The sequence below is a fragment of the Agelaius tricolor genome, unplaced genomic scaffold (genome assembly GCF_023055355.1).
Source record: "Agelaius tricolor isolate 1412-34295 unplaced genomic scaffold, bAgeTri1.0.p SCAF_6, whole genome shotgun sequence".
NCBI classification, from domain to species: Eukaryota; Metazoa; Chordata; class Aves; order Passeriformes; family Icteridae; genus Agelaius; species Agelaius tricolor.
Window position 1 is genome coordinate 2,895,631 of NW_027269266.1, and position 23,519 is coordinate 2,919,149.

The 23,519-nt window shown below is 40.0% G+C and overlaps 1 protein-coding gene and 2 long non-coding RNA genes across 3 annotated transcripts in view; 1 reads left to right on the forward strand and 2 right to left on the reverse strand.

Annotated features, from left to right (window-relative positions):
- Window positions 1–18,147, reverse strand: part of WDR48 (WD repeat domain 48) — a 32,091-nt gene extending 13,944 nt beyond the window's left edge. The window contains exons 1-13 of the mRNA XM_071428521.1: window positions 18,019–18,147; window positions 8,927–9,067; window positions 8,525–8,603; window positions 8,165–8,247; window positions 7,920–8,049; window positions 6,034–6,122; window positions 5,065–5,166; window positions 4,526–4,750; window positions 3,097–3,171; window positions 2,679–2,781; window positions 2,284–2,381; window positions 596–703; window positions 141–237 (exon numbers count right to left, since the gene is read on the reverse strand). Coding sequence (XP_071284622.1) covers window positions 141–237; window positions 596–703; window positions 2,284–2,381; window positions 2,679–2,781; window positions 3,097–3,171; window positions 4,526–4,750; window positions 5,065–5,166; window positions 6,034–6,122; window positions 7,920–8,049; window positions 8,165–8,247; window positions 8,525–8,603; window positions 8,927–9,067; window positions 18,019–18,066 — 1,378 coding nt within the window. The 5' untranslated portion in view covers window positions 18,067–18,147. The remainder of the gene's footprint in view (window positions 1–140; window positions 238–595; window positions 704–2,283; window positions 2,382–2,678; window positions 2,782–3,096; window positions 3,172–4,525; window positions 4,751–5,064; window positions 5,167–6,033; window positions 6,123–7,919; window positions 8,050–8,164; window positions 8,248–8,524; window positions 8,604–8,926; window positions 9,068–18,018) is intronic.
- Window positions 12,291–15,483, reverse strand: LOC139590790 (uncharacterized). The gene is made up of 2 exons (XR_011679437.1): window positions 15,421–15,483; window positions 12,291–15,178 (listed from the first exon to the last, which is right to left on the reverse strand). It is a non-coding gene; the product is annotated as an uncharacterized lncRNA (long non-coding RNA).
- On the forward strand, window positions 14,803–15,139 carry LOC139590789 (uncharacterized). Its single transcript, XR_011679436.1, has 3 exons — window positions 14,803–14,866; window positions 14,908–14,948; window positions 15,074–15,139. It is a non-coding gene; the product is annotated as an uncharacterized lncRNA (long non-coding RNA).
- Window positions 18,148–23,519: the final 5,372 nt, after the last annotated feature.

The window sequence follows — 23,519 nt, forward strand, 5'->3', positions numbered from 1 at the left end:
GAATTTAATATTAAGAAAGTAAGCCTCAAAATCCAACCAGATACTGACATGGGTGGCACTGGAATACTTCAAAACATATATACTGGAATTTGTTCTGATTTCTTTGTTAAAATAAAACTTTATTATTAGTTAAAACTTACATTTTGGATCAGAACCATCAGGACTGCTAAATCCAGCATCCTTTGCTGAAACCCAGGCTGCAAAGCAGTCACTTTCATCCAAAGTAATTGTCAACATCTGTTGGCAAAAGACCATGAGGAATGTAATAGTTTGGGATTAAGTAAGTCTATAAATCTCTAACTTTGCTCCTACAAATCAAAGAATTTCTGAAAGCATGACAGCGCACTTTGTTTACCAAACTGTATATTAATTCATAATTGGTATTGGTGGACTATACCACAAATTAATTAAAAAATATGTTACTCCAATTATTAAGAAATAAAATTTGCTGTTTTCATTGAAAATAAATTTAATCCATCAGATTAGCAATGAATGTTCTCCTAAAGTTAACAAACTAAAACCTTTTTGAACAAACAATACATGAAAAAAAGCAAAACATGACATTAAAACAACAGATGAAGGAGCTGTATCTCACCCCAGTTTTCAAGTCCACTGAGAACCAGTTTGGCACATAAACCATTTTAAATCTCTTCTTAATTTCTTCTTCAAAATCTACTTTCCCAAGGTCTTCAACTTTACATGCCTGTTCACCAAAAGAAATGTACAAGTACTGAGTCATATCAACACTCAAGACTTTTCCTTGATTTTCATACACACTTGGAATGATTGTGACTTATGATCTCTCCTGAACACTGCAGTCCAAAAACATCCAAGTTAAAGGTTCAATCTTTTTTAAAAAGTCAAACAGTTATTTATATTGTAAGTCATTTTTATTCTTCATTTATCTCTGAGGGAGTGGAATGAAGCCAGTAGAGAGGTCTGGAAATGTTACTTCAGATTATTAGAAAATATTTTCCCTACACTGAGTAGAATGCTGTCTTCTAATAGCCCCTGTCATTTCTCTCCCCATCAGTACCAATACTTCAGTACTCCATCAAACACCAGTATTTCCAGCACATCTAGCAACTAATTCAGCTCAACTACTGCAATGGGAACAGCAGTGAGTGAATTTCTGTGCAGATGCTTTATTTCTGTTTTTATCATACTTTTACTTTAAAAGTCCTTTAAGTAATTCTGTTAAAATCCAAATTATTATAATCCACCCGCAAAGTCATCCTGAAATAGTTGTTTTAGGCAAACACTAAGGACTGCAACCTTGGAATTTATTCCCTCAAAATCCAGGAAAAGTTACAGGAAGCAAAGACTGAAGGGTGCAGCTTCAGGTAGGAAAACCTCCCTCTCTTCCTCCTGCACCCTCAATAAAGTCTCAGCTTTCAAGTGCAGGGAGCAACACTAACCTAGCAAATCATCTCACCTCTACAGTGAATATGTATTTAAACATATATTAAGTGACTCACAGCCTTACAAAGAAAAAAATACCTGAATGAAAGTAAAAATTACCATTACCATTTGACTTTTGTCAAACATTGCACATTTAAATACAGACATAAAGAAAACTTTTCCAAAAATAATCTAGATAATTTTTAGTATATATCTGTATCCTCCAACTTAATTTCTTTTTCACTTCATTCAACAACTCAGTAAGTTGGCTGAGCATGCTTTACCTCATTACTGATCTTGGCTGCTGCACTGCATAGCTCAAGAACAAGAAAATATTTAGAATTTAAACAGGCTTTTGCCAGAGAAGAAATTGCTGACCACCTCACTGATGTGGGATTTGAGTCCTTTCTCTCTGCACTCTTTCCCCTCTCCTCTGAGCAATCATTGGGTAAAACAACATAAAGAAATGTGACACCAAGTCTCCCCAGGCAACACCAGGCAGGAGCCAGGCTTCCTTCTGTTCATTTTCCTGCCTTCCTGAGGTACCAGCAAACATAAGCCCTCTTTGAAACAAAACTGCATCAAAACATACATTAGTATTTCCTGGAACAAATTCAAGGGTCTGAACTTCAGGAGAATGCAGATGTCAATAGTGGATTGAATTCAGGTGAATGCAGATATCAACCTCACCTCAGGGAAAGCTACAAAAAAGCTCAGAAATGCCCCTCCTTTTTCAAAAGGCAAACCTTTCATGAAATCCTGAGACAGAAAGATGATTTACTTTCTACCACAGAAATCTCAAACAGTAAAAGTGTACAGATAAAAAAGTGGCACAAAATAATCAATCATCCAACAGTAGAAAATCTGAAATTACATTCTTACCTTCAAGACATCCCAGTATGCCACGTTATTATTTGTGTCTTTGGTTAATATGTGCCTCTTGTCATTAAGAATGTGGCACTGAATAATACTAGCACCCCCTGGCAAACAAACAAGAATTAAGGTTACTGCTGTCATTTTTATCTAATATCACATTAAATTAAATTGCATGACATGACATATGCTGTTCTTTGGTTTCAATTTTTTGTGTAAACCTTGGCTACCACCAAGGTTTAAACATGATTTTAACTGTAACCAACAGTGGACAGACAATAATCACATTGTTCTAGTTGAAATCATAGTATCAAGCTTTTAAAAAACTGAGTCAATCTTAAAGCTCAATCACTTGTGCTAAAGAAAAGAGATTTTACAAGGTCCTCTGCAAAACAGCTGTTTACCTTTTATAACTTGGTCAGGCTGTGTACACAGGGGTGGTATGGGATTGGTACAATCATTATCATAATCTCCTGATGCTCTAAAATTATGGATTCCCTTCAAAGTCTAAAGAAAGAAAGAAAATAATGACACATTCATAATCATCACATTCAAAATCATAAACTCGGCTGTTACCTGTGAGTAACCACTGCCAGTTCATGCTGATATTTAGATGTTAACTACTCAGATCCAAGGAATAGAATTTATTTCTAAAAGCATCATAACCACAGAGCAAAGAAAGTAATTCTAAGCTTCATACATTTTGAGCAATTTTAATGTTAGTATTTTATGATTTAGTCTAAAGAAAACTTACACATCACAGTACATCCAAATGCCATGACTACTCCATTGTATTCACAGACTGTAAAATGTATCACTTACCCATTTATTGACAGAGGATTTAGTTGTTGCTACCCAAAGTGCTGGAGGAGGATCAGCTGATCTATCCAGTTCCATCTAAATAATAGAACAAATTTTCAGTCATGCTTAACTTAGCTTCCCTTTGATAATTTGTATTGTCTTGTATAGACCCACTCCTATAACAGAGTATCTCAGAAACAGCATGACTTTCAGTTTATTGCAGAAATACAAAGTTTAAATGAAAAGTACCTAAAATGAAACTTTGAAAATCCAGAGGAATTGTTACAAGTATTCAACAAATGAATTCTAGACTTGGGCAATAATAGTTGCAATGTGTATTAACACAGTGGCTAGAGTGACTTCCAGCATGATGCAGTCTTCCCTTATGGACAGCTTCCTAAGTACAGGATTTTCTGAATTACTTTGTATTCAGACACTTCATATGGTTAAAATGAGAATGTAAGAAGTTCTAATAGAAAAAGCAGAATTTTATATATTTGGCTCTGCCATTACATTTCTCAGATCACTGTAGCCAAGATTAGAGGCCCCTTCTGACCTTTGTACAGCTGACCAGCACTTTCATTTTCCATTTTGAACTGAAATCTCACATCCTGACTTTTCCAGAACTAAATTAATGTATCCAGGATTTTATCTTAACACTCTAAGCTAGAGTTCACTCCCAAGGAAAGCCAGGCTGCTCATATCTATTAGCATATGTTTCAATTGCACACTCCTTATACACCTGCAGGTTCTAAAGTCATGTCACTAAAGTCAGAGACAGAAAAAAAAATTAAAAAAACAGCCTCTTTGAAAGATTCAGACTTGTGCCTGCAAATATCATGTTTAGGTGTTCAAAAAAACCCACAAACAACTTTACTCCTGGTTCCCATGAGTATGTAACAGATTCTAAAACAGTCCTGTGCACATATGCTGCTGCTAAGAAAAATCCCCTTTTGTATAAAACCTTGGCAATGCCAGCTGAGTTTCTTAAAACTGTACTAGAGCCTGATAAACCCAACTTCTCATGTGTGAAGCATATTCAATTTCAGTAATGTTCAAATTTGCACATTTTCAGTAGCTGCCAGGCATCCATCTTCTTCAGGCAATTAAACTTCAGATGCAATTTAGGAGACAGAGCCAATCTGCTGAAGATGTGGTGTAGTAAACACTTGTTAGCCAATGTGAATTCTTTAATCAATTTATACCTCAAGCCACTGTTTCACAAGAAAACATGCAATTATCCTTTTATACTATGAGAGTCACAGAACACTGGCACAAGTTGTGAATTCTCCACTCTTGGAAATACTCAAAACCCATCTTGATGGGGGTAGAAAACTGGTTGAAAACTCATCCAGTGCTCTTGGGCAGGGCAGAGAAATGGACCAGATGATCTTCAGCCATCACTCCCAAGCTCAGACATTCTACGATTCACTGAATTAAACTCAATTACCTTAAGAACTGGTGCCTTTTCTTCACAGATCAGCACCCTGATATCAGGATTTCTTAGATCTGTACAATAAATCTTCCTATCTCTTCCTCCTGAATAAATATGAGTGAAGGCCTCATTGACCTGCAGAGCCCAAACACCCTCATCATGGACTCTGTACGTGGCTATGCACCTCTGCTGCCCAAGGGACCACAGGCGGATCGTCCCGTCAGAGCTGCCTGAAAGACACTGAGCAACAACCAGCACACTTCAATCAAACACTTAGGTAAGGATTTCAAAACATTTTTCCCCATAAAAAGATTTGATCACTCATATAGTTATATTTTTCCTCTAAAATGGTGCTAAATCCTGTATTTATGTATTTTATGTGAACCCACTGCACACTTAAATGAACAGTAATAAAATCAACTTTCACCCATCAGCCTCTCCCCCTTAACCACTAAATATCTGTAATCTATGACATTAAATAATTACATTGAAATGGACTAATGACTTTTTTCTGCTCTCTGTAAAATGCCTTTGTCTCAGGTTAAAGCACATACCTGGGTGCCATCTCTGTTCAACAACAAAGCTTTGACATTGTCTGTGTGCCCTTTGAGTTTCATTAGTTTTGCACAAGTCCTTGGATCCCACACCCTTAGAACCTATGGGAACAGACATTGGATAAATGACATTAACACCATTCTTCTCACCAATGTGCTACCTCTGCAGAAATGAGATCTTTCCAAATGAATCAACTCTTATTCCAAACATGTGGACATCCATCACTGAAAATATATGTTTGAACAAGACAGACATAACTATATCTCATGCAGCTCTAATAATCAGATGTGATCTTTTCCTAATTTAAATTAATTTGTTCTGGCTTCTTCTGTCATAAAGAAATTAAGGAATGGAAGTGACTGGAAACAGGACAGTGTCATGTGGGCATAAACTATGCTTCTGAGAATCCTCTAAGATGCTCCACTGGTGTATCCTATTTTCTGTTTTATATTGTCTTGGAAATAAAATTTTCTCAAGGTTAGATTAGGTAAAAAAAACCAACTCAGAGATATAAGCCTGTTTTACCTTCCTTAACAAAGAGCAAGGGCTTTCTCTTGGGAACACTTGAGCTTCATTAGCTCCTTCATTTCCCACCTCCTGCAGGGATCTTGCAAATTGCTGGCACCTTCTCTCCTACCTGCAGCAACTGCTTCAGTTTTGATAATCATCTGAGTCATCTGTCCTCAAAATCAGAGCTCTTGTGGGGAAATGTAATGATCCCTGACAAAGAGGGTTACACAAGATGATCTGACTGTCTCCCCTATGTATTAAAGCTCTATGGATACATCACATCTTCTGACTGAGGCAGGATTTGTATCCTACACTTGCACTCCCACTTCAGAGAAGTGTCTGCCCTCACTATTGAAAACATAAAAGCTGCTACAGACATGACATTGAAAATGAATAAAATTGTCTCTTTATACTGAAATTGAACTGAAGTGAAATGAACCCCACCAAATTTTGCTTACCTTTTCAGTGGACCCTGATACAATAACTGTTCCCATTTGATTCATTGCAAGGCTGTAGATTGAGTCTTTGTTCCCACTCAGGGAAGAAGCTATTTCAAAATAAAATTCACATTTTCAATTTCAATGCTGTTATTTGAAACACATACTTATTGACTCAAAACTGGTATTTTAATACTCCTTGACTCATGAAAATAGTGCCACTCTGCCCCATATAAAGAGTTGCTTTAAGAAAGACTATAGTGAGCATAGTGCTAGGAAAACTCCATTCCAATTCTTAATCTTCTGCTGCATAAAAACAAAGTAACCCCTCAGATTTATGGTCATTACAATTTTGGTGACCTTTTGGCACCACAGTTCTGTGCCAGGGCCATGAAGCTATTCTTGCTCAACTGTGTCATTGGAATATGACACTTCTTTGTGATCTTGTAACACACAGCATTTGGATTCAAGTGCAGAGATTTTTTTCCAAGCCAAGTAACAGTAAAATTCTACATTTTGTATTAAAGCCTCTTGTAGTTCAGCAAAAATGCAGAGAAGTTACTCTGCAGCACTGAAATGTGTTATTTGAGCAGGGATGCTACCTCTGCACTTGTGAAAACCATATGGCAGCTCCTTAGCATCACACCTACCATCAGAGCTGAGGAATTCTATACCAACCAGCCTAACCCTCTTTTGGAGATTAAAGTACCAGTCCTTCAACTCAGAAAAGCACAGACACAGCAAATGAAAATCATCTATTTAGAGAGCACAATCAGGCATTTCATCAAGCCTCAAATCCATACCATCAGTATGCCAAGAAGGCTGAGAATAGCAACAAACTGCATGGCCAGTAAAAATGTGAAACTTCACACAATGATTTATTTATAAGATGGAGCCAAGTTTTCGACACAGGATTTGTAACCTAATATCATAATTTAATATCACATTTTGTCACAATGGAGAAGCCTGTGTCAGAGGGGTTTAGGCTGGAAATCATGAAGATGTTCTTCCCCCAGAGGGTGGTGGGACACTGAACAGGCTCCCCACGGCATGGTCACAGCCCCAAGGCTGCCAGAGCCCCCAGGAGCATTTGGACAACAGTCTCAGGCACAGGCTGAGATTTTTGGGGCTGTCCCATGTAGGGCCAGGAACTGGACTCAATGATCCTTGAGGGTCCCTTACAATTCAGGATATTCTATAACCCTATACTCTATATATATTCTATATATTCTACAATGCCTTTCTGGGAGAGAAGCAGAACAGGTGACTTCCTAAAAGATGAGGGTGACATTGACAATTAACCCTGATGAGTAGAATTGACAGTTTCTGCTTGCCTTCCATTCTCAAGTGAGTTAGATCTCACCAGTCAGTTATCCTTAGATGTAATCAGTGCTTTGTGTAACTCTGTGTGCTTTTTAGTCTAGTTTATCTAGTAACTTATTCTTCTGACAGATTTGACAAATGTATCAAGTCCTGCTTTAGGAGCTGTACTTCCTGTTTTTCAGCATCTATACCAAGAAAAAAACCAACCCCAAATCACAAAACACAGAAAAATGTAGGAACAAATAAGCTAAGAGAACATTTCTATAAAAGGCTGGTTGAGAGGTTAAAATCTTCCCAAGTTAAAGTTGCATCAAGTTTCAGAGAAACCAGCATGTCACAGTTCAGGAGAAACAGTTCACACAGATTTGTCCTCTATTCTAAATGCCATGACTGTTGGCTGCTCTAGATTTCCAGCTATTACATAACACAACAAATGGACTCAATGCATGCAAACCCCTCCTTCAAATTTCTTGCCCATTTTTTATGTACAGACAGAAAAAGGCATCTGTAGTTGTACACTGACCTCACAGATTATGCTACTCAATAAAACGGATTGCATTTGCCTCCCCTCCCCAGGTACCTACTTGTGACAGTATTATTTGAGGCAGTCAGTGCTGTGAGAGTATTTACATCCCAGAGGAATATCTGTCTGTCCAGCCCAGCAGATGCTACCAGCTCCTTATCTTTTGCATATGCTAAGGCTTTCACATAGTCCTACAATAAAATAAATATAACAATATGAATCAATGTTATCCTTTTGAAGTCCACATCTTAATAATTGTAAGAATGGCACTGATCACACACAGTATTTACAGATAATGTTTTTCACCTTATGCGTCCTTAGTGTTGACATGCAAAATCCCTTATGTGCATTCCACACTTTAACAGTAGTATCTGAAGAAGCAGATATCACTAAATTGGAAAGAATAAAGACTAAATTTTAATGGCTTATATATTACTTTAGAGCATATTTGTACTAGTCTAATTTGTTTTTCAAAAGAAATTTAAAAAAATCATATAACATTTCAATTTTCATTAGAACAGCTGCTTACACTATTTACCAAAATTAAAATATACATCAAAAATTAATTTTACATGCTAAGAGAAGATGCAAAATAATTAAAGCAGCAGATAATTTACTTGTATACAGTTTCTAAATACTGCAGTTCTGAAACTTTTAAGTACTTACATGTTTTGCCATTGCAGCAGAGCACAATGTCATTTACCCAATCTGTGTGATGTTCCATAGATGCTATATAAGGGTCTTGCTGCAAATTAAGAAAAAACAAGCTCATCACCAATGGAGAAGATTGTGACTATCACATCCTGTTGTGGTACCTTCTTCAACCTGCATATGGATTCAAAGTTTCCTAGTGCAGAGTTGTTTGAAATCACTCTCCCAGAACCCTTTTTGTGAGAACTACACAGTTATGTAACACGCCACAGTACAACCAATATCAAAAGGATTCTGTGATCACAATAATTGGCAGCTGTTAAAAAACAGCATCAGGTACAGCCCTGTAGGCAGCCTACCAGCAGAATAACTTGGAAAAAAAGTAGTTTTAGAGCCAGGGAGGCTGTCCTGACTGACCTTGTGCTGATTGACACTCCATATCCTTATGATGGAGTCCCGCCCTGCCGTGAAGAGTCTGTTTAATGCTGGGTCCAGCTGAAGCGCATTTACCCCGTTGCGGTTGTACTTCTCCACTTCATCTCTAATCACATAGGAAACCTAAAACAATTTGCACAAATCCAATTATGGTATTAAGATATTGACATGGCCATAAAATCTGAACATCTCATTTCATCTTTGTAAGGTTCTTGAGCAGAAAACACAAAGAGTTTTACAAGCATTGTCTGTCAGTTTGAGAGTTACCAGCACCACCAAAGTTATTTGCCCTCAAAAATGGGGAACAGTCAGAGAAGATTTAGCAGTGATACAACTGGAGCCCAGTAGATTATTTTAATCATTGCAACTTAAGCTGAGTTAGACCCAGAGAATCCTCAATTCAATTCCCTGCTGGGTGTGCATATTCTGGGTGATCTTACACAACACACTGGGTCTGTGTGTCACTTCCCAAGGGGGTTCCACAGTTTCCATAGCTGCAATGCCAGTATTTCCCAGCCTCACAAAGGAGAGGATATGGTCACCATGGCTGACAAAGCACTGAAAGACTGCAGATACAAATTCAATAGGTGTCACTACTAATTTTAAACCAATTTTTTAAGAAATACCTACCTGCCAATATAATAAGAAACTCAAACTCTTGGTGCTCTTTCAGATAAATTATTCCATTAGTTTCTTTCCTTCTGTGTTTGACAGCACTGTGTGTAAAGGTTATTTCATGGGTTTGCTCAGAAAAACTAAAGGGAAATTTCAGGAGACCCTGAAAGACCACAGCAGTCTCCATTATTAGTGTTCAGTAAATACAATTCTAAGACACTGCAGTTTCTTCAGAGCTCCTGCACTCACTTTCCTGATCCCTGGGTTTACACACTGCTCTGAGGAAAGCCCTCACACTGAGGGAAAAGGAGGGGAAGATGCCAGTTATGCATCCTGCCAGATTCTATAAAATATAACCAGAACAAGGTAAAATTTCATGCTTGGTGTAATCAAACCTGCTCAAAACAGGAATCCTCTGGACACATAAGCACCAGTGTTTTGAAAATGCTTACAAGGAGTAGTCCTGGGCTAGAGATCTGAAATCAATTTTTCACTCCAGTAACTGCATTAAAGTAGTATAAAGAAAATGTTTTCCAGATCAGATCTCAGTGACACCAAATAAATCCAATAAATTAAGATGTTCACTGGTCCTTATCACAGAAGTATTTTACAGCAGCTCAGATTCTGTACCATGAGAGCTGACAGGTCCATTTGGTGAATGTGGGAAACACCTCCATCAAATTATCCCATCCTCAGGCAGCACAGACAGAGCACTGATGCTTCCAAAAAACACACGTCCAGTGCTCTTCTCTGGTTGAGAAACAGCTGCAGCAGCTTTACAGACCAACACTGAAGGGCCAAAATTAGGAGCCTCCTGAATCCTCCTGCCTCAACACTCTCCATTATCATTCCACAAGTCCTTCACTACACTTAATAATGTGATGTACATGATACATAATTGTATATATACAATACACATAAGTGTATTATTATATCCCCAATGCTCTTAAAGAACTTCTGTCAGCCACTCTCAGCCTTTTAGTACCACAGCTCTGCCAGTTTTAGATTGTATCCTCATTTCCAATACTTTCAGCTTCTCTCACCCATTCCAGACTCATCCATAACATTCTCACTCTCCATGCTCAAGTTTCCACCTACACACAGCTCCAGAGATGCTGCTGCAAGGAGACACCATCAACCACACAGAAGTGCTCTGTTAAAGCACTTCAAGCACTTGAGGTATTATTTCTTTGTGAGATGCAGGGAGCAAGATGTGTGCCAATCCTTACCTGGGCTTAATCATATCATGGCTCTGTTGCTGAAAGACCCACACAGATTATGTGCACAAAACTCAAGGTTTAACATGATTCCAACACAAGGCAAAGGGATGCCCATCAAATTCATGTTGCTATCAAACTCTCATAAAACCAATGAATACACTCAGTTAAAAATACTACATGTGACCAGCTAAGACACAAACCAGTAGATCAAATTTAATGTTATTCATTAGAGAGAGCAATATTTTCCTGACACAGTATCAGGTTCAAGATCAGCAGAGCCCTCCACCTCTTGTTTTCCCAAATGCTACCAGGATATTCTTGGAGAAATCCTCAATTTTTGGATTTGTTCCTCCTCTGTCAGTTGCCTCCCATATTTGTTATATGATAGGGCCCTCCATCTCTCATTTTCCCAAATGCTACCAGGATATTCTTTGAGAAATGCTCAATTTTTGGATTTTTTTCCTCCTCTGTCAGTTACCTCCCATATTTGTTATATTTTCAGGTATAATTTAAGAGTTCTTCATTCCACTCATAAGTTAGATTGTCAAACTATGTTAGTCACCTAAGCATGGTAATGCTGATGCTTTTTGCACATAATGATGCTACTTTTTAGTTTAAAGGAAGTCAAGAAAAACACAGGCATAAATATTTAAAAATGCAAAAAAATCCCCAAATGATGGCTTACTTTAACAAGTAAGGTACTTTTCATGTATGATTAAGACTTTCACAGGACTTTGGAAGTTGAGTCATATTTCTACATTAATCTTGATGAAATTAAAGTCAGCTCAACCAAATGCTGTTTTTCCCTCACAAAAAGACATGATCAGAGGAGACTGACAACCATTTCTCATTATCAACAGAAATAGTCAAAAGTTAATTTGCCCTCTATTGCCTTTAATGACTTCCACATATTAATTCAGTCACACATCTCTTGGCAAGTATTGCTTTTATTTTAAAAGAACTGGGATAAAGAGAGGGGTTATATTGTTTCAGTGTTATTGTTCCCTTCTAGATCTGAAATGGATCTCAGCAGAAGCTGAGCAGGAAATCCAACATCATCTTTCTTTCTCCCTGTGACAAACTTGATTAAATAACTCTGCTGTAACAACTGAATTAAACAAGATTAAAATCTTGTGTTTCTTTTATTGGCATAAATACAAGAGATCTTTGATGCAAAAAAATATAGCAAAACAACAAAAAGAGCTTGATACAGAATTTCCCATCAGTGACGGCTACTGTGCACAGAATTCAAACAATTATTTTTGTCTCTCCTCAGAATTTTACAGTGTTACTTACTGCCCACAGAAGGAATATATATATTTGGAATATATATACTTATCAGGACAAGTATACTTGTCCTGATAAACTTGCTTAAAAATTGAAGGACTAACAATAAGAAAAAGAAATTCCTATTTAATTAGGTAATGATAACTTCTTCCATGTCATGGGGAGAAACCATGACAGACATTTTTCAATCATAAAAGTAATTCTAATCCACATTAAATACAGACTTCTTTTTTTTTTTTTTAAATTTATGATACTACAAGGACAAACAAAGAAAATTATTCTGTGGTCAGCAAGTTGATGGGACACAACACCAACACTTCAAATGAACACTGCAATTTGAGCAGCTGGCTAAGGACAAGGCAAACCATCTGTCCTGAAAACAGTATGAGCTGAAAAGGACTACAGCAAAGAATGCACTCTCCAACTCATTTTGGAGACCAAATGATATCCAAGAAACTGTCAGCTGTTTACACTGAAAATACTTAAATAAATTTATTTGCTCATCCAAAATAATAAATATTGACTGGTCTGCTCCTGGTAACCAGGCATTGGGGCTGAAATAAACATCTTGTGTATTAACAAAACTAGAACAAGACACACAGCACATGTGGCTGAACTAAAAACAACCCCAGGAGACATTTGTTGCACACCACATGGAACCCTTTGGAAAGGGAGGTATAACACCAGAAGCATCCAGATACTTGCACTTAAATGCATTAACTCCATATTAACGTAGAAGGAAAAATTAGGGGCCCCAAAAAATCTGTTGAAAGGTTGCTGAAATGCATGGGGAACTTGTGTAAGAGTGGTGGACACACAGCCAAGTCCACAAAACCAAAACATTCACTAATAAGAACACTGGAAGATTGCTGAAAACCCACATGAGTTTGTCCATTATGTTCTTATTTGAGGAGAAAAAGGTGAGAAAGTGATTTTTTGTTTGGTTGGGTTTTTGAGTGTCACTTAGCATAGACTTAAGAAATATTAGAAGATTTAGTAAGTATGCAAAAATACAAAAACAAAGTATATTTTCAAGTCTGTGTGTACACAAACATATCTAAACAATATAAATGCAGTGAAGTTGTGTCTGAGGAGAAACTGCTGTGAATAAAATTCACTTCTGCTCCTGAAGAACACAGATCTTATCACTGAAGATAAAGCACTGGAAAGTGGGGTGGAGACCCCAGAAGTGAGGGCTCTGAGACCTCAGGGGCGTTGCTCCTTGGAGCAGGCTGGAGCACATCCCTGCTGTGCCCTTCCCAGCAGAGCACAGAGCCAGGGGCAAAATCTGGGATACAAAAACAGACACAAAAACTGGGATATAGATCAGCATTGCTTTACTGCCTCATTGGCTGGGAGGAGAGGCCTTGTGGCATGTGAAATATTTTACTAACAACCAAAGCTTTGCCATGGACGCTGCTGCAGCTTTTATAAGCTCCCAGAATGAGTAAGAATCTTCCACAGCAGCAGTGCACAAACATCCACTCATTAGAAAGGGTTTATGGGATTCAGGAGCCTAAATGGATCAGGAGTAATCATTTTAATGACTACCTAAGAGCTCCAGACACAAAGCTACTGCCCACAGATACATTTTGGCACACAAAGCCAAATGAATTTCTAGCAGGACTTACACTTATCCGTGCAGGAAACACTTGTATCAACTGATGTGGGATCATGTTACCCTTGTTACATTACATGCATTATAACAGACTTTATCTTCACAGATGGGTAAAATCTGCTTTTAAAACATCCCACCAAACCACATGGAGGAAATAGAAACCAGCTGAGGACACTCATTCCTTGTTTCTAAGTGAGCAAAAAACAAAAAAAGGTATTTCTCCAAATAATGGGAGGGTTCTATGAGAGGGTTCTGAACTGCATCAAGAATGAGATAAACAGCAGTGAAATACCCAGGAAAAAAAAAGAACATTGCTTTAATATCTTAGTGCAGCATATGTATTCCTAAAAACATGGCTTTTAATTAAGGAGACTATTTGAATTTTTATCTAGGTTCCAGAATAAAAGTAATGGAAGGCATTAAGAAGCTCATTTTATCTTTTTACAAGGGAATCAACATATTGGCTATGTGTTTGCTTAAGCATTACATGAAATAAATAAATATTCAGAATTCTAATTTTTACATTTATTATATATGAAATATAAAACAACAGATATCACACCTACTAAGCTGCAGTATTAGTGCACAAATATGACAAAATCAGTTCAAAAAGATCACAGTGGTTTGGGTTGGAAGGGACCTTAAAGATCATCTCATTCCAACCACTGCCACAGGCAGGGACACCTTCCACTAGACCAAGCTGCTCAAACCCCCATCCAGCCTGGCCTTGAACACTCCCAGGAATGGACAATGAGATTTTCTTACTCTGTACAAGATGTAAAGCTAAAAAGTGCTTAAACTTCATGCAATCATACTATAAGGATGCTGATCCTTATATGGCAAAACTCTCATGTTGTTTTGACTGTGGGGGTAAATTTATTCTGGCCAGGGAGCAAGTTTGGGAGAGCAGTCACAATGCAACTCCTCCAGGGTAGCTCCTTCAAGGCACCTGCTGGGAAAGCTTCACCTTGACTTGACTGCCAGGACAACATCTGAAACTGCAGCACATGGCAAACAGCAGCATCTGACACAGCCCTGCATCCTCACTGCCTCCAAACCAGTGTCTGACACAGCCCTGCACCCTCACTGCCTCCAAACCAGTGTCTGACACAGCCCTGCATCCTCACTGCCTCCAAACCAGTGTCTGAGACACCCCTGCACCCTCACTGCCTTCTCAAATCAGTGTCTGAGACACCCCTGCACCCTCACTGCCTCCAAACCAGTGTCTGACACAGCCCTGCACCCTCACTGCCTTCCCAAATCAGTGCCTGACACACCCCTGCACCCTCACTGCCTTCCCAAATCAGTGCCTGACACACCCCTGCACCCTCACTGCCTTCCCAAATCAGTGCCTGACACACCCCTGCACCCTCACTGCCTCCAAATCAGTGTCTGACACACCCCTGCACCCTCACTGCCTCCAAACCAGTGTCTGACACACCCCTGCACCCTCACTGCCTCCAAACCAGTGTCTGACACACCCCTGCACCCTCACTGCCTCCAAACCAGTGTCTGAGACACCCCTGCACCCTCACTGCCTCCAAATCAGTGTCTGACACACCCCTGCACCCTCACTGCCTCCAAATCAGTGTCTGACACAGCCCTGCACCCTCACTGCCTCCAAACCAGTGTCTGAGACACCCCTGCACCCTCACTGCCTCCAAATCAGTGTCTGACATACCCCTGCACCCTCACTGCCTCCCAAACCAGTGTCTGACACACCCCTGCACCCTCACTGCCTTCCCAAACCAGTGCCTGACACAGCCCTGCACCCTCACTGCCTCCCAAATCAGTGTCTGACACACCCCTGCACCCTCACTGCCTTCCCAAATCAGTGTCTGACACAGCCCTGCACCCTCACTGCCTCCCAAATCACTCAAGCTCACTCCTGCAGCCTTCAGAAAGGCAGGGCTAAGCTTCACAAACACCTGCCCCTGGACACTTCAAATGCCTGACCCCCATTTAAAGAGTTTAACTACTCTTCTTTTTCTATGCATGGAATTTATTTTGAGGCCTAAAACATCCACTCTGACTAAACCATTAGAAACTAAAATGATATGCAGAAGCACCCTAAACTGACTATTTTGGATGGCTTTGCTTACCAGTAGAACAGGTGCATCCAAGCTAATAATAGTTCTGATTTCCATAAATTTCAACCAGCTCTCCTGCCATGTAAGGAATCAATGTTCCCTCATGCCTGAGATGTGTCTTTTGTAAAAGCCTCTTCTTCCATCCTCAGAGGCTTGGAACAAATTTCTCCAACTCTGTCTCTCTCCCAAAAACTCTGTAGAAGCACCCTAAATGCTCAGCCATTAGGAATTAAAATAAATCATGAGTGGTTTTATTTTTCCATTTGCAGCTGATGGATAAAACAGACACTTAAAACTCATTTACTTGAACAAAGTCCTGTTACTAATGAAGCAGGTGAAATAATAAGAGTCAAGAAAAAAAAATCCAGCTTCTAGTCAAGCTTTATAAATGTTTATCATGGAATGGTTTGGGTTGGAAGGGACCTTACAGATGCTCTCATCCCACCCCCTGCAATGGGCAGGGACACTTTCCACTACGCCAAGTTGATTCAAGCCCTGTCCAAGGTGGTCTTGAACACTTCCAGGGCTGGGAAACTTCTCTGGAAAACACAACCAATGTGGATCTAAATCACAGTGCACTGCTGAGACACAGACCAGTGTCATGTACATCAAGTGTCATTAGTACATGAGGTGAAAAAAATACCACACAGCACAGTGAGAACAGACAAAACATCATAAACCAGCACAAAACCACCTGTAAAAACAAACTTTTGAGCCAATCAATGCTTGGAGAACAAAAAATAGTAGTGACAAAAGGAAACAGTGAGCTCTTTGATGCATGCTGCTGTCAGGGAAATACTACTTCATAAATAGGAGTGTATCAAACAAATATCAAGGTATAATAAAAACCCCCTGCTTAGGGGTGTAACCTGCAAAAACTTGTTCACAGCACAAGCATTCTTTACATTTTAAATCATATCCAGTTTTTTTTCTGTCAAGGCAAGGGAATTCTTTATATAGAATTGAAAGAGTGCTTCCCTTAACCACAGAAAACACTAGATGCTCTATAAGATGGCCATTTCCTCTCTGTGATAAATGATATGTCAAAAATCAAACCCACCTCTGTTTTGAAAGCTCCTAATGCTATTTCAAGCCTAATCAATATTTCATTTGATCACACTGGATAGGTACAGCTGCAACTGGCATTTGCCACTAGGCAGCTTGGCACATTGATAATGCATTAAATCTTTTCCATAGTGAAAGCTGTAAGAACATCTAAAGGGCAGGCAGTATCACAAACAAGAAGAAAAGCATTGAGAACCATAAAATAAACCAATTTTAATGACTTTAACTGTGAAAGTCTTGACTTTTTATACACACTTTGGAAATTCCAGTCTCCACCAAGGCTACAACAACCCATTTGTAGCTACACTTGGGCCCAAACCACAGGGTTTAATTCTTCCTCAAGTGTGCTGAGAAAGTCTACACCCACCTGACTGCCTGTGCCACGGGCTTCCTTCAACAAATGCTGCCTGGAGCTGGCAAGGAATATCTCTGAAACTTGAGAGGAAAAAAATCCTGCTCCTCGCTCACGTGTGCAAAGGGACAGAGTGTTTTACAGAAACTAAGCAGAAACATGATGCAAAGCAGATCACAGAATGATGGAATGGTTTGGGCTGGAAGGGACCTCGAAGATCACCGAGTTCAAACCCCCTGCCCTGGGCAGGGACAGCTTCCTCTAGGCCGGGTTGCTCAGAGCCCCGTCCAACCCGGCCTTGAAAAATTCCAGTGATGGAGCATCCAGAGCTTCACTAGGAAAACTATTTCAGTGTCTCATCATGCTCACAGCAAATACTTTCTTCCCACTATCTAACCTAAAAGTACTCTGGCACCGGACACAGCCGTGACAGGAACCCGCAGCTCTGTCGCTGCTGGCAATTCCCGTTCCACCCAAGCAGGTCTGGGGGCACCGTTCTCTCGCTCTCCGGCCGTGCTCCGCCGCTTTTGATCCGAGCTGGTTCAGCTCTGCCTCCTGCGGGCTGCAGAACCCGGCCCGGTCCGGCAGCGAGCAGCAGCTCCCCCCCCTTGCTGCCTCAGGCGGCCGCTCGCCCCCTCGGCCGGCGGAGGCGGGGGAGAGACCCCGGGGGCGTGCGGCGCTGCCTCCCCTCAGCGCAGCGCGGCTGTGCCAGATGAGGCGACTGCGCTGCCATAGAAACCCCCAAAGGCTGACACCCTGCAGCCGCTGGCGCGGCCCGCGAGGCTCCGGGCTCGCTTTGAGCCGTGCCGGCCCCGCCGCGCCCTCACCTGCACTTTCCGTCGCCCCGCCGTGTTCTGCCGGTGATGCGCCGCCATCTTGCATGTTGACACTGTGGCGTCATGTCCGACCGGAAGTGCCGGCCCCCTCACCGGGCCCGCGCGAGGCTTTTATACGCGAGCGGCAGGGGTGGGCGTGGCCAGTGGGGCGTGGCCAATGGGGGCGAGGCCGTCGCTCCCGCCCTCACGGGGTGGCCGCCATGTTGCCGCCTCATGAGGCACCGCCTCAGCCCGGCCCCAGGGCGGGTCAGGTCTGTCTCCTTCCCCGTCCTGCTGCTCTTTCTTCGTCCCTGTTCGCGTCCTGGTGCTCCTGAGGTGTGTTCGTCCCGCTTTGCTTCGTCTCGAGTGGTGGCGAAATGTCTATGTTGAAATAAGAAAGGCCCACTTGAATAAACTAAATCAGCAGTTTCAGCTGTCGGTAATTGTGAAAAACGCCAATTACTTGTTTTTTAAAGTTTTTAAAGTTTAATGATAATAAAATGGTTATAAAAATAGCAATATAATTAGAGTAATAATAATTTGGACAATTTGGATTAGGAGAATATGAGACAACAGAAACAAAGAGTTACAGATGTCTGGGTACCTTTTCTGGGCTGCATAAGCCCAAAAAGGACACACATTAACAGAGGATTAACCCTTTAAAATAATAGCCTGTTGCATATTCATACATCTCATACATGATGCATAAATTCCATTCAAACACAGGATTCTGTCTGGGCAGTGTCAACTTCCTCTTAATCCTAAACGGTGTCTTCATGAATGAGCGAGGCAGGAAGTTCTTTTCTCCTGATAATGGGGCAAAAAATTCTCTTTCTCTGAAAGATTCAGGTGTCCTGTGGCTGCTATCTCGCTGTGAGTCCTTTCATTAAAAAAAGTATCTTACACAGCATAGTTTCTATTTTAACATTATATTATAACCTAAAACTATATTTAACACACTACTTAAGAAAATTAATACAGCATTACTTTCTAACATAACATATAATATTCACTTTAATATTTGTGAAAAGCCAATCATAAAATGCACATTTTTCACAGTAATAATCAGACAGTCTTTTAGCAGTAGTTTTATACTTCATTAATAATAGTCAGAGATTTCTCTGTGTGGGATATTCTTATCAATTAAGAAGTAGGGATGTTGGTTAGAGCATGGTGCTGATAACTCACCATGGGTTTGATCCCCATATGGGGCACTCTCTTAAAAGCTGGACTGATCATCCTTGTGGGTCTCTTCCAACTCAGAATATTTTGTATCTCCTTCTGTATCTTCTGGGTGAGGATCTGTATGAAGTTGTGTGCAAGACTCTATTCTCAGCACACCATTTCTTAGACCAGCTACTTCTTTGTGGTAGATCAGTGGGGGTGCTAAGAGTTAATCAGTGAAAAAAGAATGCTGTGAGAGGTAAAATGTAAGGGGTTAGGAATGAAATGATGCATTCAGGTATTCCTATTCTTCAATGCTGTTTGCAAGGCTAAGTAGAAGATAAGGATATTTATCACTTCTGCTGATTTAAACTTTTGTTTTTATGCAGATCACTTTTGCTAGCAGTGCAGAACGCAGTGTCCTCATTGCAGGTGCAGGTGGAGTGTGGGGTTGTGACATGAGATCTGCCTTGGCCAAAGCCCTTCCTTCACTGCAGTGTTTCACAGAATCATGGAATGGTTTGGGTTGGAAAAGACTTCAAAGCTCATCCAGTACTATCCCAGGCTGCTCCAAGCCCCATCCAGCCTGACCTTGGATAATTCCAGACACCAGGGGCAGCCACAGCTTCTCTGGGCACCCTGTGCCAGGGCCTCACCATCCTCACAGGGAAGAATTTATTCCTAATCACTGAACTAGAATCCAGTATTTACTGGTGAGATTAAGCAAATTTAAGACAAAGTTAATGCCACAATAGTAATTTCTCTCCTTTAATCCAGCAGCAAGAGTTGCAGTTACTGACACACCACTTCCAGAGAGCCACTGCAAACACTGGGCTCATTGTACATTGTTATGTGAATGTATTTTTGTGGCTTTTACAGCAGACTTTGGACATGATGGAGTCTAAAACTGTGGGTTGTTTTACTCAAATGCCTTGCTTATGCAGACTAGAATATGATATCTCAGGAGATTTTAGTCACACAAAACATTTAAATCATATTTTAGCTCACCAAGTTTCACATCCCATAAAGCACAACCTAAATACAGTATTTTCAAACAGTTGCATCTGAGTCATGCCATAAATTATATATAGTCTACAACACTTTTGGTTTCAAGCTATGAAGAATCTACCATTCCTTTGGGTAATTTTTCCATGATTATCTGATCTTAAAATGCATGTCTTATCTCTTGAATTTGTGTAGCTCTTATCCCAAGTAGAGAACCTATTACAGCTTTTCCTGGAGGATTAGAGAGGCCTTTTTTATGAAAAATATTTTCTACTTGTAGTTGTATAATTATGCCTTTTAAAAATGGGTTTGGGAGTGATGTCCTAAAACCAATTAGTTCTTTTATCCCAAAACAGCATCAACTCCACTGATGTAATTCCTGGAGATATCTGATTAGTCCCTAGTTGCAACAGATGGTGATTCCAATACTTTCATCTGCAATATATTCTATTCCTTCACTGTTCTCACTGCCAAAAAAGGGTTTTCTTGTGCTTCATCTGAATTCCTGAGCTGCAGTCTCAGCCTGTTACTGCTTGGTTCACTCCTTGTGGACATGAAGATGAGTTTGTTCCACATTTCTTCTTAATGATTTGTCATGCTGTTGTGTTTCCTTCCATCTTCTCTCCACTGGATAAAATCATACTTCTCAGGCTACAAATCATTCTTGCATTCTTGTATTTCTAAAATCTTTTAACATTTTAATTCTGTGACTGTCAAGCTTTATGAGAGAGAGTGCAGCAGCACACAGAGGAAGCTGGGAAATTCCACAGTGTTCTAGAAGTCACTGTTATTAAGGAAATATAATCTCTGTACTCTTACTTACATTGCTTGCTCTTCATTACAATGTTTATTCACTCAATGCTGACATTCTGGGCATTTCCATTCTTCCTTCTCTCCCTGTCTCAACATCCTGGCTTCACTCCAGACCTGTTTGGCTCTCCACCACTTCCTTTTTGACTCAGCAGCAGTTTGCTCACTGCAGTGTTCTCAGAGATTCACAATCTAGCCTAAGAAGATCAGATTTTCATGGTAATTGAAAAATAATCCCTAGACTCATATAAACATCATATTCTTTCTCTTCCAAAACCTAAAGCAAACAGCTAATGTTATAGACCAGCTCATCTTACCCCTTTCCTACTAGGAAATGACACAAACATGATGAAAGGCTGCAAGGTTTCCTGCATAACAAAGAAGTCATTACCCACCATGTTTTTTTAATGTAATATTGCCTTTAGTTGGGGTTTGGTAAACATACACACAGAAACCAGAAAATTATCACTATTATGATACTCATATTTTTAGCTGCCCTCAGTAAAAATATGAGTATCATATTTTTTATGTGATCTTTGTTGGAGCAGGCAATCTCCAGAGATCTCTTCTGACCACAATGGTTCTGTGATACAAAGGCATCACTGTACATTTTTTCTTCTCCTTAAATTTAATGGCCTGACAAGTTGAACAAACACTGTATTATATACACTAATAGCAGCCACAATATACTTAAAGTTCCTTGATGCACAAAAAAAAAAAAAAGAGGAAAGCCCATTTTTTAATTGCATAGAAATGTAAAAAGCAAACTTCAGCAAAGTCCATTTCAGATCAAATGTGCAAAAGATGCTGACTGCTCTTAAAGACACAGTATTATCTTTATTAAATGAATAATCCATTGGTGATTATGGATAATGAAGTTATGGTTTATGAATGAAATTAGTACTTCATTTTATCAAAGAACAACACAAAATTAACATCAGAATTTCACTACCTCTAAGACAAGACAAGAAATCACTTAAGTGTATGCATGAAAATGACTGTGTTATGAGAAGAAGTAATCTGCTTCTTAATGGACTAATGTATAGTGAAATGTAGTCAAGCACTTTGCTCAGTATTTACTTACAGGGAAAACTTCACTTTGCCTCATTCTTTTCCATGCCAGAATCCAGTAAATCTCCATGCTTTGTGCATGACAGCATCTGAAACACTTCAGCAATTACCTTTAGCCTGAAGCCAGCACACATCTAAACTGAAAAAAACAAGCCTTCATTTAATATTTAAAAAAAAAATAAACAATGAACACATTTCAAGTTTGTCTTAGGAGATACTTTAAATCATAATCTTCCCACTGCTGTAACAAAAATGCTTCCCAGTGTGAGTAACAATCAGGTTCATGACACCTGAATGTACCTAAGTCTATGTGACCTGATGGGATACCTCCCAAAGCCTGAGGGATTTGTCTGATGTAGTTGCCAAGCCTCTCTCTAATTATTTGAAAAGTCCTGGCAGTCAGGTGAAGTCCCAAGTAACTGGGAAAAGGGAAACATTTTCCCCCATCCTTAAAGAGGGTGGAAAGGAGGCTGCTGGAACTCCTGCCCTGTCAGCCTTCCCTCTGGGCCTGGGGAGATCACAGAACAGATCCTCCTGGCAGCTGCAGTGAGGCACACAGAGGACAGGGAGGTGACTCAGGACAGCCAGCATGGCTTCACCAAGGGCAAGCCCTGCCTTGTGGCATTCAAATTCTCTGGAAAAATCCCTTTGCTCAGGATTTGTCTCCTAGGAAGCTGAGAAACTTCAGAGAAAAAAGAAACAATTCTTATTTCATTTGCTTCTCTTCTGTTTTGCTCATGTAGAATGTGTTTAGAGATTGTTTACTTACAGGTGATTGTTTCATTGGATTCTAAGTCAGTTGTTTTTACTCATTGGCCAATCAGTGTCAAGCTGTGTCGAGACTCTAGAAAGGGTCATGAGTTTTCATTATTAGCTTTTTAGCATTGTGTAAGTATCCTTTCTGTATTCTTTAGTATGGTTTAGTATAGTATTCTTTAATATAGTATCATAAAATAATAAATGAGCCTTCTGAGAACATGGAGTCAGATTCATCATTCCTTCTTTCATCAGGGCACCCTGCAGATACAACACTGCCTGACCACCCCAGTGGCTTTCTGTGATGGAGTGACCACATTAGTGGACAAGGGAAGGGCTCTGGATGTCATTTCTGTAAAGCCATTGACATGGTCCCCACAACATTCTTTTCTCTGTTATGCCTCAGGTTTTAGCTTTTATATTTTTCAGATTCTGTGCTGCTTTAGAGTGTAGTTCTGAGCTTCACTTCAGGGGATGGTGAGCTCTCTGCACAGAGCAGGGAGACAAAACAATTCCTTCTCTAACTGGGGACCAAGGACAAATGATCTAAATCTCAGGCCCAAGAACACAAACAATGTGGACTGAAGAGAGAAAAACAAGAAGGATGGGACTGCATGGGCTAAAGCTGGAATTGGACAATTAGCTCCAATATGCAAATGGAGCAGAACTTAAAAAAGTGAGACATCCCATGACTGGGCATCCATTTC